Source organism: Bactrocera tryoni, chromosome 5 (assembly GCF_016617805.1).
Source record: "Bactrocera tryoni isolate S06 chromosome 5, CSIRO_BtryS06_freeze2, whole genome shotgun sequence".
In the NCBI taxonomy this organism is placed as follows: Eukaryota; Metazoa; Arthropoda; class Insecta; order Diptera; family Tephritidae; genus Bactrocera; species Bactrocera tryoni.
Window position 1 is genome coordinate 29,361,551 of NC_052503.1, and position 19,665 is coordinate 29,381,215.

Consider the following 19,665-nt stretch of genomic DNA (forward strand, 5'->3'; position numbering starts at 1 on the left):
GATTAGACCGATTTAGACCGAATATTTTCCGTGATTATTTCTCATTCGAAACAAAACTAATTGGGCTTCTGGCGAGTTATAAGCTGATGTTTAGTTAAGTCATGATCTTCTTAAAAACCAAAGACAATAACAATATAAACTGTAAAAGAATTCCTGTTTTTCGACTTATTTAAAAAAAGGAAATAATTATTTTCGTTTTAAGCAAAATATATTCTTATATTTTACAAATCAGGTCATTATCTGACATTGATTGGTTTTTATTTAAAATGATAAGCTTTAATGAAATGTAAAAATATTTTTAAAATATATTATTATGAGAATATTTTTCAATTAAGAAATAAATAAAAAATTTTCGAATTTTTTTAAAGTTTTTTCTATTAATTGTTCAAAAAAAAATTTTATAATGTAAATATCAATATATAAGTTTTATAAAAATATTTTTTTTCGACACCTGCACTCCAAACATCAACCATAAGCCCTTAAGTGGGATATCCATATTTGCAGGAGCGCCATCATCACACATTCCGCCGCCCCCTCACACATCACACAGCGCGGGAGAGCAAAGGCAAATCTCACACATCCAAATATTGTTATATCCACTTTACAAGAAAATTAATATTTTATTGTTATAACACACGAATAAAATCAAATCAAAACATAACAACAACACCAACAATGGCTAAAGTAAAAGCAACAGGAGCAACAACAGCGCACAGCTATTATGCAACAACAAGCAAAAGTCGAACGACCATAAAGCGCACAATGGAGGTTACCTTAACTGCCACACAAATAAATAAAATACATAAACAATTACATAAATGTATTAAGTGCGCAAGTACATAATGGACAGAAGGCGCCGCGCTGCAGAAGAGTGTTGCACAAAGCATATACGCATACATGTGGCATGTGGCACTTGCCACTGCCAAACACACACACGCGTACACGCACACTAATATAGATGAAGCGCAGCGGGCAGGAGAAATAGACCAACCACCGTTCAGCAACCCTTAACTAACTGGCATCCTGCCAACAACACCACCAAGCGCCAGCGAGCCATTGTGCGTCGTCCAACAGAGGCAGTCAGTCAAGCAAACAGCATTCACGCGCAACTCGAAGTCAGCGCATCCAATATGGTTTCAGTACTAATTTAGTCCTTGCCGCAACTGCACGGCTTCCGCAAACGGTTTCTTCTTCTTCTTCAAAGCATTGTAGTGCACGCGTAGCGTAATAGACGTGGTCTCGTTGGTACCGCGTGATTCGTGTGTTCCTTGGTCATGCCAGCAGTAGTGCTGAATGACAAAAATACCGCATTCTAAAATTATTAACCCGCTAACCGAGTCCAAATCGAACTCAGAAAACAATTAAATTCTTGTTGTTGGCCTAACGCGCGCTTATTGCGTTAACGACGCGGTTTTACCGTATGTAACGGCCTTGAAGCCACAAAAATGTTGCTTAGCCGTAGTTCCGCGCTTCCCGCAACACACGAAGAAGACTCAGCGCCAAACGCTAATACAATCGACCAAACGTACGATCGTTTAGCGGACAATATGGATAGCGGCAGAAATGGACATAGTCCAGCCGACGGCGGCCGTATCGGTGAACGTGTAGAGCTGTGTTGCAATCGTTGCGGTAATTTCGCACAAATCATGAATACGAAAAATTATAACAGTGACGAAATGTTGCGACGCGAAAACAATTTTAAATGTGATAAGTGTTGTCATTTGAGTGTTGTGAATGGTGGCAGTGAAAGTGTTGATAGTGTGGAGGACGATGAAGATGAGCCGGATATCGGTATCGATGACGATATGGATGATGCCGAACTGGATCCAGAACGTGATGATGAAATGGATCTGCATGAGAGTGAGGCGCTCAGATTGCCGAAAGTCGAGGAGAAAGAAACGACGATTTTGAAGGATAACAACACAAAGCCAATATTGAAATTTAGTGTTTCGGCGATTTTAGGTGATACACGCGAAGGTGTGAGAGTGAGAAACGGTAAGCACTTTTTTAGAATTGCAGAAAGTTGATTTCGATCTCATAAAAATTAAGGCAACTGGTATGCTATGTATGATGTAATATTTTAAGACACCGTTATAATTATATTGAGCCATCAGAAAAGAGAAGAAAACAACTTAAAGCAGTACCAATATATGAGATATTACTTTGACAGCAAAAGAGAAGAAGAAAGCTATAAAAAATTTAATAATTTTTAAGAACAAAGTTTCAAATTAGAGCTTCCAAAAATGTTTGTACTTTTATTTTCTGGATTTGAGCAAAATTTTGCTTTTGGCCAAACTACACTTCCTTCGATTAATATTTAACAATGGAAATTAATGGCCTGAGGTTTCTTTATGTAAAATTTTTCACTCACAACTTTAAGAAAAGTAATAACCATTAAGTTAACAACTTTTTTACATATGTTTTAGAGATTCCATCCACATAAACATGCATTTCTTAAAGCTCATTTCGTTATTGTTGTAAATGATATAATTTGAGTCACCAACAATTTTGACGAAGCAAATCCGATAACATAAATAATCCCAATCCAAATAACGCTAAAGTGTTCCAAACAAACCTACTCCTACACCTTTTAACATTTCTGAAGTGTTCCGGATTTGGTTTCTGAAGGTTCATCTACAACTTAACTCTTCAGAATATACAGCAGATTTCACAAATCTGAATTATCATTTGTTTTAAGTTTTGTCAAAAAGACACATGGCCATTAACAAATTTCTTCTAAGTGTTGATAGATCGGATCGGCCCCATTAATCCTCACGCTGGACTTCACTCGAACAGCTAAGGCCATCTGTTCTTTGTATGATGTTTGCATTTTTGCCTGTATGTCTCACCGTTTCGACGGATACGATGCAGGTTTTGTTAGGTGCACCCTTTCTTGACCTGATTGACATACAGCTTGCTGTTGTATTCAATCTAAGAGGGGGAGCAGATTACGACGTGGAGAGGGAGAGATATCTAGGAAGCAAGAGGCTTTTAGATAATAGGGTCAGGTGGAAGTGGCAAAACCTTTGAGACAATATCCCTGACTGTCGGAACAGTTATGACTACATACATGCGAGATAGATCTCGGTGGTATGGGGGTTAGCTGGACTGATGGACGTTTAAATGTTAACGTTGTGATCTCCACTAATCGGAAGACCGAACAGTTAAGGTCGAAGGCGTTTAACGGGGTACTAGAGTTAGCTTATTGTGTGAATGTGTAATGCGTATAGGGTCCAACCCCTGGTCACCAGTCTAGAGCAGTATGGAAGTTCAACTGGTAGTATTTTCGGCAACGAGATTTAACCGGAGACTTGATACTACGAGGACTAGAAGTGATTGTAGTCCTCTCCAATCTGCTCATACGGACTGACCCCTCGGGGAGTATCGTGGTGGTTGTAGTTAAAAGCCGAACGCGGGAAAACTGACTCTTGGTCAGTTTAATAGTTTAATGTGGACTTGCATTGCAGCCGGGTGCCGGACGCAAAGTACGCTGATCAACGCGTTGCTTTAATCCGCCGTGCTTTTGAGCGTCGTGAGATAAGGCTGTCGTCTGCAGGTACCCACTTTAAACACACTTGGTGTCGTTCTTTGTATTGCGAAGAACTTCCAAACATTGATCATAAACAACTCATTTTATCACAAGCGTTTTGAGGCTGCCACAAATTTGTTAAGGCGACTAATGTCATACCAATCAAAATGCCAGGAACTCAATTGTACAGATGTGTTGACACCTGCTTTTTCCATACAACTTTCGCAATTTGAGTCATGTAAGATTTTTAGCTTCATCGCATGTATGCAAGTAGACCTCTGGTGGTCCACTCTGGGCCAAAAGATTTTGTAGCCGTGAAGGTGCTGGTTGTTGGTCAAAGCTTATCAAACTCACGCGAGTTCCATCCACTAGAGAGATAGAACCGAGGACAACAGCGGATCGCTGACTCTTTCGATGTCTGGTGAATTTGGAAAATACTGTCCTTACAGGCACCCACACCAGTCTGGCAACATAGCTGAGTTGATACGAAATTCTTTCTTTTGAGTGGGAGCTGGCAAAATATGTACTTTTTAACAGCTTTCAAGAGTTCCATTTCGGTAGAAGTTTATTATAATAAGGAATTTAAATTTTTTGAAAATTTTTTAGTCTCCCCGTTCCCTCCGTGAATCCGCCCCTGTATATGATGCTGTATCACCGAGTTTGAGGCACAAATTGCGAGGTATACCAAAACTCTCTCTCATTACGAGGTATATACATACCAAGGATATGCTTGAATTGCTTACTGATTGCTACTTTATAATTTGGTTCAACCAGCTTTGACTATCTCATTAACACAATTCTGCTGATTTCTAGACATAATAGATATATTTTATATATTATTATCTTAAAATCTACGTATGTATATGTGCATAAGTTTTGAATATGGTATTCGGAATGCAAAGTTTCAATGTATTTCCAATGTTAAATCATCTGCTTCTTAATTCCATTTGAGTTCCAATAATATTTTCGGCCAATTAAACGCAATAAAAAAGCAACGGAACTAATTTGCCTGCACCTAATACCAAATACAAACAAATCCTTTTCAAAAAATTAAATACATTTGGTAGCAACACTTCACCCTCAGGGAGCAATGAATCGAATAGTTGGGCGCTTGGAAAAATATTGCAACAGTTCATTATAATAAGTAGATACAAACAGTTATTTTGGTTGCACTTAATAGTTTTGCGCTTTAGACTTGGTCGCCGGATTAGCCGCTTCAATTTTTATTCAAACTACAATGCCATCTCTCCAGGTTAAGACCGCTGCGCTTTTGTTGTTCTTCGATTTTGTTTTTCATTTAGGGCCATAAGCCCGCTGGGCTGGAGGCTGTAATAACAACTCGCACTCCTAATCATGTTTAAATTATTGCGTGCGCTATGTTATTGCATTCGCTCATAAATCCTCCAATGAAAACACAACCAAAGTAACCAAAGCAAATTCATATAACCAGTTCCGATTCCTAAACACTTCCGACAACTGTTTGCGGCGCTACTGTTATGCACCTCTTGCTTGTCTATATGTACTATATATGAGTGCTCTGGTTGCGGTCGCTTGCTTTGGGGGTTAATCCACCGTTCCTGTTCCTGTTGGTGTACTTCTTTGCCAACCCGCCAGTTGCTACTTTTTTAAGGTTTCAACAAAAGGAGGCGTAACGAATTATCTATCACTCATTGTGTCTTTTTATCCGGCAGCATTTCGAATGCCGGAATTATTGTTTCCTTTATGTTGGCATTATTTTTTTATTGTTGTCATTATACGCAGATAATATCATATTCGTTTGTTTTGTTTTTGTTTTTAACGTTTTTTCGCTCCTCTGTGCCGGTAGTTTTGTCAGGCAAATCTGTGGGCTGGACGAGTTGAGATTAATTGGTATTGTATGTGTTTTATTGAATTTTGCGCAATAAATTTCAATGATTATTTGCAATAATTCTCGTGAGTTTGGTAAGTTCTCATCATGGAGAAATACAGTCGCGTGCCAACAGCAGTTGCAAGGGGATTTACTTGCGTTTAATGAGATGATGATTTTTACCCAAAATATGTAATTTTTCGTAACTATATGGAAAATTAAAAAGTTAAAAGTGCTGAGGTTTTTTGAAAGTAATTAATATTCAGTAAAATAATTTAAACATATGTGATTTCAACGAAAGAAAGGTTCTTCTGTTTTTCCTTCTTCGTCAGAGAATAAAATTGGTTCGTCAAAGACGTCCATCCAAGTACTTGAAGATGTGTCAATTAGAAGACCAACACGAGCAGCTTTCTTCGGTTCTTCCGTTACTGGTTCGATTGGTTGTTCTTTAGAAACCTTCTTTCGGTGAAAAAGTCGAGTATTTTCGTCGCGACGTGTTTCATACTCAAAAATGGATTGAAATCTGTAAATAAAGTTTTTAGCGATCTCATGACTCCCAGCGACTCAAGCATTAGGTCTAGTAAAGAGGAATCCATATTTTCTACTAAAAATCTCTCGTACTAAAAACCTCTGAGTCCGTTTTATAGTTACCTGACTCATATTATTTGCAACTGCTTCAAAGATGGAGCCAAGTAAAGAGAAAATGCGAAATATTTTACAGTTTTTCTTCGATAAAGGTGAAAATCATAGTCTTTGATCAAAACCTGACTGGTTATTCCACGACTTAAACTTCAAAGCACACGAGTATAGATATCACAGCAGACTCATGAACAAAAGCATCTTCGTGAGTTCATGACGCACAACTAAGACGATGAGCTCATTAGACATCAAAAAAATCAAAAAATATGTAAACCTCACTCGTCAAATTTTATGAGGAATACTTACTAACATTCGAAAGAACATTCTTTGTCATTTCTTTTTAAAGTTATCTCTTTCAAACGTTGGCCGCGCCTACGTCTCAGGTGGTCCAACCGTAAAGTCCACTTTTCGATGACTCATTCAAGCATTTTGACTGATAACTGGCGAATTACACGCGTGATGTTTTGCTCCAAGGCCTAAATCGAAGCGGTATTGTCCGCATAGACTTTAGACTTCACATACCCCACAGGAAAAAGTCTAATGGAGTGATATCAAAAGATATTGATGGCCAATCGACCGGCCCAAAATGTGAAATTATCTGCTTACCAAAGTGTTCTCTCAATAAAGCCATTGAATGATGCGATGTATGGGAAGTGACGTTTTCAATTGAAGATCTCGATGTAAATGCGCCAAGTCATTCCATGCGTTAATTCGAGTTGCTGCGAACTTAGCCGAATCGACACCCCATGGTCTTCGTGTACACTCTCAGCTACGGCTGTTATATTTTCTTCTCTGCGTGCTGGACGTGGTCAATTCAGTCGAATAGTATCCACTAGTGAAAGCTGGGTCTCAAGATGGGTGATGGTGTTGCGTATAGTGCGCTCAGTAGGCCGATTATGTTGACCATGAGTTGAGCGAAGCGTGCGAAACACATTCTTTACAGAAAATGAATTTTCGTAATAAAGTTGAGAGATTTGTTAACGTTGTTTTGCGTAATCCTCTCCATGATGAAATGTCAAATATTACGGAACAAATATGACATGACTGCTTGACTCGACTCATGTAAAATCTGTCAAAGAAAGGCTATTGAAAAAAATATCTCTACTTGAATCATCCGTTATTATATTCGTAGCTTTTGAAGCATTGTGGATTGCTTTCAGGTATTCGAAACATAATTAATGCTTCAGATATTCATATTATACACCCATATAGGATATTCCCAAAAACAATCTGGAAATAATTTTTCCCATGACTTCAAAAAAATCCATGCTCGAGTTCAAATTTATAACAATTTGTGTAATATGTGTATACATATGCATATACATATACATATATCCATGCTATCCTTTGTAACTCCACAATACCTTTGCATCCATTCATTAGCCATTAAAAGGATCCATCACAAGTCTAAGTCAACGCTTTTCAATTTTGAAGTGCCAAGTCACAAAACCATTATAATTATTAAGCCAAGCAAACAATAACACTTGACAGGATATAAAGCGTTCAAAACCATATGAGCACCTTTGCATATTTTCAAATATTTAACACATGCACATACAAACATATTCACAGGCATTCAACATACCGTGTATGTTTGCGTTTATGAAATGTGTGATTCACACTTCGAGGCATTAAAATTCCGACGCTTTGAAGTTAAACGGGTAAAACGTGGCAGGAGAACACTTCCGGCGCAAAGGCACCCACACTCAATTGTACTCACACACACACACTCAAAGCTATCACCTCAAGTGACGCCATTATGTGGCATTGTGTGAAAACTTTTCAAGTCTTTAGAGCTTTCTCTAATTAAACAGCTGAAAACAAAAGCAGCAACAACAAGCATAAAGGGTGCTTGAATTAACAAACCAGCCAAAGAGCGTAGGTGGATATGCATATATACAAACAAAATTACACTTTTGATTATACCCATAATACGACGTCTACACTCACGTACTGCTGAAAGACGCGTCAACAGCGATTGGTTGTGCGAACCACAAGCATTTATATGCTTATATCCGTACATACTATATATGTATGTAAAAGGTGTATTTCTCAAATTGAATTTACGCAGCTTCCTTTATGGAAAGGAAGTAGTTCTAAGGAAAGATTTATTAACTGTTTTAAAACTGGTCTAAAATGGATCCATAAAGGTACGGTTGTAATTTAAGTATACCTGTATTATCTATGAAGTGTATTTGTTACACACATATAAGTTGATAAGTCAGTGGCATATAGTATTTGTTCAACATTTTACTTGTAAAATATATTTTTTCTACTAGTTGGAAAAATATTTTGACAAATTTGCTATTTTTTTATTCAAATGATTTGAAAGTTTTAGACAACGAAAAACAAACCCAGAAAAAATGAATGGTTACCTACATACTTTTATATCCTACAAAATTCATGGCTAAAATTCAAAAGACAAAGACATTTAAGGGCTAACGAAATGTCTTCTGCTTTACCTCTAAAAGAAGTCTGCTTTCATCACAGTATGCAGAAACGAAACGGACCCAGACTTTTATCCAAAGATGATCCATACGCCAATCTACCTTGAAATTATTTCAAAAAATATTTTTCGGCTGCTAATGGCTATAGCACTAATAGTAACTTCGAGTACTCCAACCTGCAAAAATATCACAAAGTTCGTCGAAAATCACTCATTATTGGACAAACTAGGTATTTGGCAATATTCAACTACTTCAAGACAAACAGCGACCACATTATACACATATACATATGTCAGCTATCAGAGCCGTCTGCAGGCGGGAAAAAAGATGAGAGAACCGAAAGTATCACAATGTGGCAGCAACGGTGACAAACCTTAACAAAAGGCCGCTGGACCGCCGAACATCCGTTATTGGATAAATAGACAACAGGACCTAGACTTCCACTTTACCCAAATACTGAGTAGACATGAATACTTTACAAATAAGCTGTTCCGATTTCATCACGACCTTAGTCCGTACTCTCCGACGTGTACAGAGTGCATAGAAAACTCTGAATACGTATTTTTTCAAAGCCCTCGTTTTTTCAAATGTAAGCGCAAAGTTAAAAACTTCACTTGACGGTAGTCTTTCCGTGGAAAATTTACCAGCACTCATGTGTCTGGCCTCTGGTAAATGGAAAGCTGTCAGCGAAGCGTCAGCTCTAATTATGACAAAGCTAAGACATACTATACAGTATATATTAGGTGTCAGCCAGTCCGTATGATAGATGAGACTCAAAGTCTTTCTCTCTTCCATGAAGTAATACTTAGCCCGGTGGTTCTTTGAGAGAAATTTGAGTTGGGAGTAGGTTTGGTTTAACGGATTAAAGTTCAGTACTCTGGCTTGCGATATATACATACTGCGAAAAAAACACATGTACATATATCTGACCTCTTACAACTTTGAACAAGGTAAAAAATTTATTATTAATCCCAAGCCTACTAAAAAGATTAACGATAAATATTTGTTGCTGAGTTGAGTCTTACTGCAAGAAAAAAGTTGTGGATTTTAGCAATATGAAACATATTTTTCGGAGTTAGATCTATCGTTATTATTTTCTGCTTTCAAATCTAAAGAAATGTTTATATAGCAAGGTATTCTATCACTAAGATCTACTAGGCTGTATTAATAATGGTCTAACTAGTCTCTAATGCTGTTTCTTGGACTAGTTCAGTATTTGGTTTCAAAAGCAAATTTATTTGATTTTTTAATCGAAGACGAACAGCAAGAGCTCCGAATTCACTCAACTTTGGTAGCTATATTTGTAGGAAATCAAGTATCTGAACAAAAGGTTGCGAATACGGTTATAAACTACGATTTAATCCAGCATATTATTTCCAAGATTATACTCTTTGCGAGTACTACAATTTACATTCCTATTTGCCGATTATTATATACCTTATTTTTCTCAGAATATAAGTTTGGATTGTTGGTATTGTTTCGAATGAACTTCGGCAACTAACGTTTTACCGTCGGGTATTTTTATACACACATCTAAACATTCCTATATCCACAAGCAAATTCAGGTTCATTCTTCGCGGAGCCTACACATGTGAAATTCGCATTGCAGCTTTCATGTGCCTGTGCCTGTGGGTGGCGTGGGTGCCGCTTGTGATTTTAATTCGATTAGACAGAAACAATTAACGTATTAACGCCTCTTTAGTGCCACCGCCGAGGCCTGCTTGTTTGTAATGTGTTTCCCACATGCGCTTGCAGCTCACATGTGCATTTCGTTAAGCAGCTGCGTGTGTGCAAATGTGCGGTTTTGAATTTTAGTTGGCAGCTTATTTTACGCCACGTTTAATCTTTTGCTAACCGCTATTTTAACAAGGATGTTTCGCATACCTCACAAAGGCATGCATATATAAATATAATTGTATGGAAGTGAATACAAGTTGGTGTGCCTTGACTTTATGTGAAATTTAATGCTTGGCATTTGTGCGCTAATGAGTTTTATCCTTGAGTTAAAAGCTTTTTGGTGCCATTTTTTAATTTTTTTAATAGATATAACCAAAAAACACTAAATGTAGGAAGGTATTTCCACTTTCACAAAATATGTATATGTACTTGTAGAATAAAAAATCTAATATAAAACTAAGCAATACCAAAAGCTCCTCCATGATCGGGTAGCACCTCTCCGAGCTGTTCGTACCAAGCGAGATTTTAGACAATCCGACGCCCTATCGTGCGATTTCTTCAATCTATTCCTTGAGAAAATAATTCGAGCTGCGAATCTGAATAGAGAAGGTACAATCTTCTGTTGTATGCTGATGATATTGGTATCATTGGCCTTAACAACCACAAGGTTAGTTCTGCTTTCTTCACAATAGATTAGGCAGCGTAGCAAAAGGGTCTGGCGTTGAACGAGGGTAAGACAACATATCTCCTGTCATCAAACAAACAATCGTCGCACTCGCGATTTGGCACCCACATTACTGTTGACGGTCATAACTTCGAACTTGTAGATAATTTTTATCAGCCTGGAAATCTAACGCAGATTAACTCATACCAACAGGTGCTACTTCGGACTGAGTTGGCAATTGAGAAGTAAAGTCCTCTTTCAACGAAAAAAGATCAAACTCTACAAGTTACACTTCACCCCCGACCTGCTATATGGTACAGATGCATGGACGATGACCACATCTGATGAGTCGACGTTACGAGTTTTCGAGAGAAAGGTTTTGCGGAAGATTTATGATCCTTTGCGCATTGGCAACGGCGTCATTGACGTCATTGACATATTTCAGCAAATTAAGAGACAGGCCTACGCTAGCTAGATCAAGTCGTCCGAATGGAAGAAAACACTCCTGCTCTAGGAATATTCAACGCAGTTCCCGCCGCGGGAAGCAGAGGAAGAGGAAGATGTCCATGCCGTTGAGGAGGAGAAGGTGACTGCAATCTCGAATTGGCGCCAAATTCGATATTTGAAACGAATCCTACGAGAATGGTTCTTGATGAGACGTCAGAGATCATTCTCAAATAACTTCATGGAATTCTTCCAAGTTGGCCGAATGACATTTAAGGTCCGCTTCTGTAAGAAGACCCGATTTTTGTGTGAACTCTTCATATCTGAAACTTGTTATGTCCAACAATGAACAAAACAAAATACAACGATTACATTTTTTGCTCACTAGAAGCTCACTATCTCTAGAAGACAGGCTAAATTTTTTGGATTACCAAAAGCTTAATTCCGAGGAAAGTTTCCACCAAATTGACCGTTTAAAGACAAAATTTTTGTGGTAAACTAAAACTGATATAGTGACTGATGGCCGTACATACTCCATGTATTGGCAACATTTTTTTTCGAATAATAAAGAGAGATATCTGCGAGATACAACCATCTAAGTAGCTAACCAGGGTTTGGCAGATTCAATTTTAAAACACTATATGACAATTTCTGAAATTTGCCCGAAACCTAATAGTTTCGGTTATGTTTCGGTTATATTTCGGGTTATTTTTAAGATAATTTCGTAATATTGTAGCAAATATTTGACATTTCCCTTGTATACTCGTAATATAAATTATTAAGTAAATCTTGCTTTCTCTTCTTCCACTCCCCACAGAATTCATTCAGCCGCAGCATATTTGGCCTTACTTACAACAAAACTTCATACATCATACACACTTTCCGCATCCTGCATTTCTGACACACCATCCACACACGCATCCACTAACACATGCACACCACCCCCACCTGGCTCACCATCCACACCTGCCGCCACATCAGCTGAACACCATCGGCGCCGCCAACGGCAATAGTTGTCAGCCGCAAACCGCAGCGTCGTCGTCATCACCGGGCAGCACCATCAGTGATAGCGACAATCACTCCACCGGCACCGGCGGCAGTGGTAGTGGCAGTAACAGCAACAACAATAACAGCAGTAGTAACATCACCAATACAATCGATGGTCGACCATATGAAGGTGGTGTTGTTGGCGGTCACAATGATTGCGGCAATGTGCTCGAAGATAATAATAATCGAAGACTAAACTTGTCGGTGTTGGCGCAGGAGAAACAACAACTACAGCAGCAGCAACAACAACAGCAACTGGCGCCATCACACCTGCAATCGCCAGCACATCAACTACAAGCGCACATGCCACCACACCATTCACCATTGCCCGGCCAAGCGGCTGGCCATCAAGTGATAGCGAAACCATTGCCGAGCCGGCCAACGCCATTCCTGCCACATAGCTTGCAACATCCGCATTTGCATTCACTGTTGGCGCACTGCAGAAATCCCTACATGAGTGGTGAGCTGGTGTTGTTATTTTGTGTGTTGTTGTAGTGTATTATTGTTGTAGTGTATTATTGTTGTAATGTAAGCGACTAGGTGTACGGCTTTATGCATGCTTATATACAAGTAGATGTGTGTGTATACATAAGTTCATAGTAGGGGCGCCATAACTGTTGTGGGCACTTGCCACATTTTGTGGCATGCCGGTAATAGAATTTGACTAATGTCCGCAACTGGTGTGGTTGTGTTGTTGCACTTGTCAACACATTGTCGCACGCACGCTCACACATTTGCGCGTCGTGTGGCATGCAACAATTAATTGCAACAGTATTCTAATGCAGCAACAAGCTGCCACTGCGCGCCGTACAATGTACCTCCGCTACTACTACAAACACACACATACACCCATACTTGTTGTTGTAGTGGAAATGCATTAGCATTTCCCACGCACTTCCGTTTCCGCCACAAAACGTAATTCTCACATTATTGCAACTCTCTTTCACTCTCCTTGCAGTTGGTGCACAAGTGTTTCCCCTGCCACCGGGTCAAGGCTTCCCTTGGGCGCATTCGACGCGTGGCAAGCCTCGTCGGGGTATGATGCGTCGTGCCGTATTCTCCGGTAAGTGTTGGGCCATTACTTGCCGTCTAAATAACTGTACATTAATTCACACGTCTGTGGTCATTTTGATTTACGTGTTGTTGTTTATTGTTTTATTGTTGTTGTTGCACAGATTCTCAGCGCAAAGGTTTGGAGAAACGATTTCAACAACAGAAATACATAAGCAAGCCGGATCGCAAGAAATTGGCCGAAAGACTGGGCTTGAAGGACTCTCAGGTTAGTAGCGAAAATAGGTAATCGAAGTAATTACGTAATTAAAATACCAATGTCAATTTATTGCAAATATTTAAATGGCAATTATTGGCGTTTCTGGGAATCACATTTGAGTTCACAATTAAAATGTCATAAATACGTAAATTACACGTGCAAATAACATTGTTTACATATGATTACTTTGTAAGCGTCGTAAGAATTACTTATTTAGTTACCTATATGTATGATATGCAGTAATAGCTTAACTATAACGCATGGGATTGAGCACTTGGCAAACAAATTATTCAACATTTCTTTTTAATTGAAAAGGCCAAAAGCTAAGACTTAATTACTTAGTTATTTTTAATTACAAATGAAATCCTATAATTTTCTGGACCACATATTAACCCATTATATGCTTCAAATGATTGTAATGTTATGCCATAATGGCTGGGTATTGATTGGAAAACAAATACAATTCATTGGAACTATATAAAAATTATTAAACAACACAAACTATTTTCTCATTTTGTCATTATTTATTATTTCTTAATAATGCTATTTCGTATCGATAAAGATCTGCTCTACATAAAGTGTGATTCATAAAAAATGTGCTTTATAAAAATATAAAATGATGAAGAAATTTCAACTAGCGTGTCCTATAGAGCAAATATTCTCAAAGTGTATGGAATATGAGAGTAGCGAGTCGTACCTTATGCCAGCCGTTTAAGCAAACTGACAGTACCTACGGTCTTATTGCTTCCTCTTTAGTAACTTTTCTTTCCAAAAAGATTTTTTATTGTCATTTCTTCAACCTTTTTTTACTAAAACCAATTTTATAAATTCTAGAGTCTGATGCAAACAAAATCAAATGCTCATCTTATTTAATATCCACCCAATCCGACCGCTTGTGTGGCCATTGTCTTTTTAGTTCCCTAAGCGGCTTTAAGGGGTTACATAGATTTCGTCGGATAAAAAGACTGTCTTTTTTCAACAATTATATCTCATATAAAAAGGAAAGATTTTATTATAATTTTTTATTGTTGCAAACAAACACTATTAACAAAAACATTCGACATTTTTGGTGAATAATATTTTTAACTCGACCATTGCGACGCCATTTCCGGTGACCCTTCGGAAAAAACATAGAGTATCATCTAAAGTGAAAATACGTGTTTTAGTCAAAACTTTAACTTACATAAATGAAAATTGGATATTTGGCAGCCATTTTTACAAAAAGCTGAAAATTTCGCGAAATTTTTTTTCAAGTAGTTGTAATCGAAAAAAAATCCTTCGTCCAAGTCGTTAGGAATTGTATCTCAAAGGCTCATGAATTGTAAAATTTCATGAAGATCTGTTGAGAAGTTCTCGAGAAATCTTACCAACCGATTTCAAAAACACAGTTTCGAAAAAACACGTTTAAAAACGGCGCACTTAGCCTAGCTAACCTCAAACGCACAAATTCTCAAGGCTGTATCTACGAAACTATTACTCGGATCAACTTGAAAATTTAGGACAATATTTAAGAAGTGTTGTAGAATTGAATAAGACAATAAAAAAATTCGATGCAGAAGCAATTCGAAGCTCAATTCTTAGATTTTTGCCATTGTTTACACTGATTTGAATGTCTCGGTGAAACAAAATTTGTTTTTTTTTTTCTTTAAATGCGACCGGTTTTCAGCAATTTCGTCTTTCAAACGGTACAATAACGCTAAGCAATGGTCGCTGTTGGTGGTGCTTCGTTTCTCAAGGTAGTCAATAAAAATTATTCCATGCGCATCCTATATTACAGGCGCCATAACCTTGCAAGCCGACTGTTGCGTTTTTCCATGCCTTGCAGTCCACTCGGATGACCGTCGGTTGGATTTCGGAGTGAAATGACGGAGCCATGTTTCATCCATTGTCACATATCGACGCAAAAACTCGAATTTACTGCGCTTAAACATCGCCAAACACTGCTCCGAATCATGAACTCGTCGTTGTTTTTGCTCAAAAAGGATCTCGCGTGGCACCCACTTTGCACAGAGCTTTTTCATATCAAAATATTCTTGAATACTATGACGTACACATTCAATTGATATCTTTAGCGTGCCTGCTATCTCGAACTACTTCAAGGTGATCCAAAATTATTTTCTGGACTTTTCTGTTGTTTTCGTTGGTAAACCTCTTTTGATTTTCCACTGCGCTCATCCTCTTCCGTGCTCTTTTCACCATGTCGAAACTTAGTTTAGTTGGTTTTAATGGAACAGTGTCCGGTAACTCGTCATCAAGCCAAGTTTTTGCTTCAAGTCTATTTTTTCCCTTCCAAAAGTAAGCAACATACGAAATTTCTTTTTATTAATTTTTTTTCAAATTTTATTTAACAAAAGTTGCTTCCTCCAACATGATATAATTCACAGAGTAAAGACCAGGTAGCTGTCACATTAATAAACGCGCTTTTTAAAGGTTACGGCTAAATAAGAAACGTAAGGATCATCAGGCTAAGGATTTTTCAATTGACCTGTTATGTCTCGTATACAAGTATATCTCGCCTTGCCTTAAGTTCATAACATAAGCGAGTCTATAGAAGAAGAAGCCAACTTTCGAAAGTATTTCGTAATATAAGTTCTGAAGATTTCATTATTCAGAATAATGAAAAACTCATAACCCCACTTTTATTTTTAAAATTATGAAAATCAGTACTAAAAAGTAATAATTATTATCATTTTAGCAATTCTGCGGCAGATAAAAGTTGCTCAGTCGTCTTTTCTAGAGCTAAAACTCTTTTGTGCTTTTCAGTTAATTTCGACTTCATGGGTAGTTCCTTAAGAATCATTACTCTCGAATATCTTAAACTATATTCTTCCTTACATTTGAAGTTCTTAAATATTATTGCTATAAATGAGTGCAACGACTATTAACTTTACTCCCATCTCCTGAAAAGTCATTGTCCTCAGAATAAGTGAAAGCGCCTCACATTCTACCAATATAACGGAAATGTATGTTTACATAACAAATAAACCTATTTGCCTTTATTTACCATTTTCTTATTGATTTAATCCACATACAGAGTTGCCATGTACGCATGCATATTTAATATGAATAATTATTTGTTTTATTTGTTTGCTCAATTTGTATAAATATTTTAGTTTATTTTTATATTTTTATTCCACACGCCATTTCGCAACGGCACATGCCGCCATAATGGCTGTTGTTGGTAGCAAGAAATTCATGCGATATTTACTCTTTATGAGGGTTGTAAGCACATAACGGTTGTTGGGCTTTGTTAACTCTCACAGCTTTTTGGGCGCCACCCAATTCTCAAATGCGCAGTCGCTTATCCTTCGACAAACACACACACACTTAAATGTAGGAAAATACATACATAAATAAATAGATAATATATACAAGTGTGTATTTGTATATAACTGTATAAGTATAAATTGAGAGCACAGTACAAAGAGTCATTCACAAAGTGGACAATAAAGAAGAATAAAGAATATGAAGACATTATTTAAATTAATTGAAGTACATAATAGCTATACATACTGTATATACATATGTATGTATTTACATAAGTAACTTATATGAATTTAAGGCGGCATAGCAGTTAGGATATATTTTAAAAGCTATCAAATAGTTCTTAGCGGAAGTAAATAGAAATGAATATTTTAAGATTATAAATTTTAGTTTCCTTCCGAAATATGTATGTAAAATGAATATAATAGGGTTCTATTACACTTGTAGTCGCTTACTGAGAGAATATTAATTTCAACTTTAAGGGGCTACACCAGTGTGACGCATGAAAAATTAGGCGATTTTCGTGAATTTTTTGAAGAGAAATTACGCAATTGAATATTTCAAACTTCTTTAAACGTAATAAGGGATATTTTCAGCTGTATTAAATTTTTTTTTTTACAAAAATGTTGAAAAATAACGGAGTTTTGGGCTGTCTTCGGAGGTGCCAAAATAAAGTGCCCCAACTGCTGGCATGATTCCGGCCGAATGAGTAGCTGAAATAAAAAACTTTGAAAAGTTTATTAAACTTAAAGATATTTCCTATACAATGACCTACGATCTTTAAAAAATTACAAAAATTAACAAAATGGCGTAATTTGGAAAAAAAATCGTTTTTTTTTTAGGTAAAAAATGGTAGTTTTTTTAATGCCAAATTGACAATTTTCAACCAATCAAAAAGATCGTAGGTCATTATATAGTAAATGTATTCAAAAATACTCGGTTTTAATTTGAAGTCGATCAGCCAATTTCTCGTTGAGTTATGATGCCAGCTGTTTTGAAAAAGTTCGTTTCGAGAAAAACGCGTTTAAAGTTTCACTTAAATACTTGTATGTTTGCACCTCCGAGTGGTCGCTCTTTAGAACGCTGCCATCCAAAAAACTATTCAAGATACGACCTTCCTGATTTCACAGGATATTTATGAAAATATAAGTTATCGAAAAAGGAAATAATTTCTTTTTTTTTTTGAAAGTGTCACACTGCTATAGCCCCTTAAGGAGTTATTATTATGGGTATAAGTATACAAGACAAGTAGATACAAGAGAGGTTTATCTACATAAAAGTCTTATTTTATTTGCTCTTTTAGTTAAACGACATTCAAAGTAAAAAATCTTAAAAACAATTTTGGAAAATATTGCGATTTCCAGCACAGCATGCTTCCATCTCAATACACTTGACCCAGCTTTGATCCAGCTCCAACTTCTTCAATTCGACGGTGAAAATTTCCCCATTAGTTTAAATTACTTTTTCAAATTTGAAACAAGAGGAAGTCCCAAATCTAGAGAATATCCGTATCCAGGATTGATCAGAAGTTCGTAGCTCCATAGCCATGGCGATGATGAAAGCCAGGGCATTTTCATGCGTGAAACACCCTTTTATCGTTAAATGGGTTAATTTTTATCTAATTCGTCGACGAATTGGTCCAAATAGAAACCAGTGACCGCTTTGACCTTCTCTAGACAACCGATGTAGATCCGACATAGTAAATCTTTGAAAATGATGAGCAAATGATGTCCACTATCTCGACAGTCTTGAAACGGCGCAGAAACTACTACGAATTGCGTTGAACCACCAAAGTTTACTTATCGTTTCGGGTTTTGGGATAGATATCGAGAGTTGAAGAGGGAAACGAGACGCATTTGTTGACAAAAAAGGAGAGAGGCCGAAATGCGTTAGTACGAAAAGCTTAACAAGCTGGCCGAAAGGGGTAATGCTCGAAATTTCTACGAAAAGAAGCGGCGACAAATAGAATGTTACAAAACAGAAGCAAATTCTTGTAGAACCCCCAGAGGTAATCCAGTGACTGATGCCCAGAACATACTAATTATAGAGGATCCTGCCTGTTAAATGGCAGTGAAAGCATAACGTTCTATTGCTCCTCGATTTTAAAGCTATTTTTGACAGGAAGTTAACGAGCAGCCTTTATGCCACTATGTCTGAATTTGGTATCTACGAAAAACTAATACGGTTGTGTAAACTAACGTTTAGCAACAGCAAAAGCCCCATCTGGATCGAAAAGGATCTCTCGTAGATAATTTCGTCTATCTTAGAACCATTATTAACACCAACAACAATGTCAGCCTCGAAATACAGCGCAGAATAACTTTTGCCAAATAATGATTACTTTAGATTGAGTAGGCAATAGAGCAATAAAGTCCGCTCTCGACGAACAAAGACCAAACTCTATGAGTCACTCATTATTCCCGTTCTGCTATATGGTGCAGAGTCATAGACGACAACAGCATCTGATGAGTCGACGTTATGCGTGTTTGAGAGCATTGTCAACATCGTTTTCGATGGAACGATGAGCTGTACGAGTTATTTGGAGAAATTAGTCTCCAACCATAACGTTTTGCAGCAGGTTACGTTAGATTGTAAGGTCGATTCGAGAGATCTTAGGTAAGATTACCGAGATGTTTCAGCCTTAGCATTGCATCGGCTGAACAATGGAGTAGGAAGTGCTTCAGTATTTCCTCTTCACGCCTCTCCATACAACTTTGACAACTTTTAAGCCTTAGCTAGATCTCCTCCTGAAGATCCCTGTAGCTTGAAGGATAACGCAAAGTAGCTGGTCATCGACCAGCGCTTTCCAAGCGCACGAACACATGACGCGAATGTAGA

General features: G+C 37.5%; 1 protein-coding gene across 1 annotated transcript in view; it reads left to right on the plus strand.

Annotated features, from left to right (window-relative positions):
- Window positions 1–1,620: 1,620 nt before the first annotated feature.
- The window catches only part of LOC120777849, a 48,657-nt gene continuing 30,612 nt past the window's right edge, over window positions 1,621–19,665 (plus strand). The window contains exons 1-4 of the mRNA XM_040109384.1: window positions 1,621–1,995; window positions 12,064–12,753; window positions 13,252–13,356; window positions 13,469–13,572. Of these exons, the coding sequence (XP_039965318.1) occupies window positions 1,647–1,995; window positions 12,064–12,753; window positions 13,252–13,356; window positions 13,469–13,572 (1,248 nt within the window). The 5' untranslated portion in view covers window positions 1,621–1,646. The remainder of the gene's footprint in view (window positions 1,996–12,063; window positions 12,754–13,251; window positions 13,357–13,468; window positions 13,573–19,665) is intronic.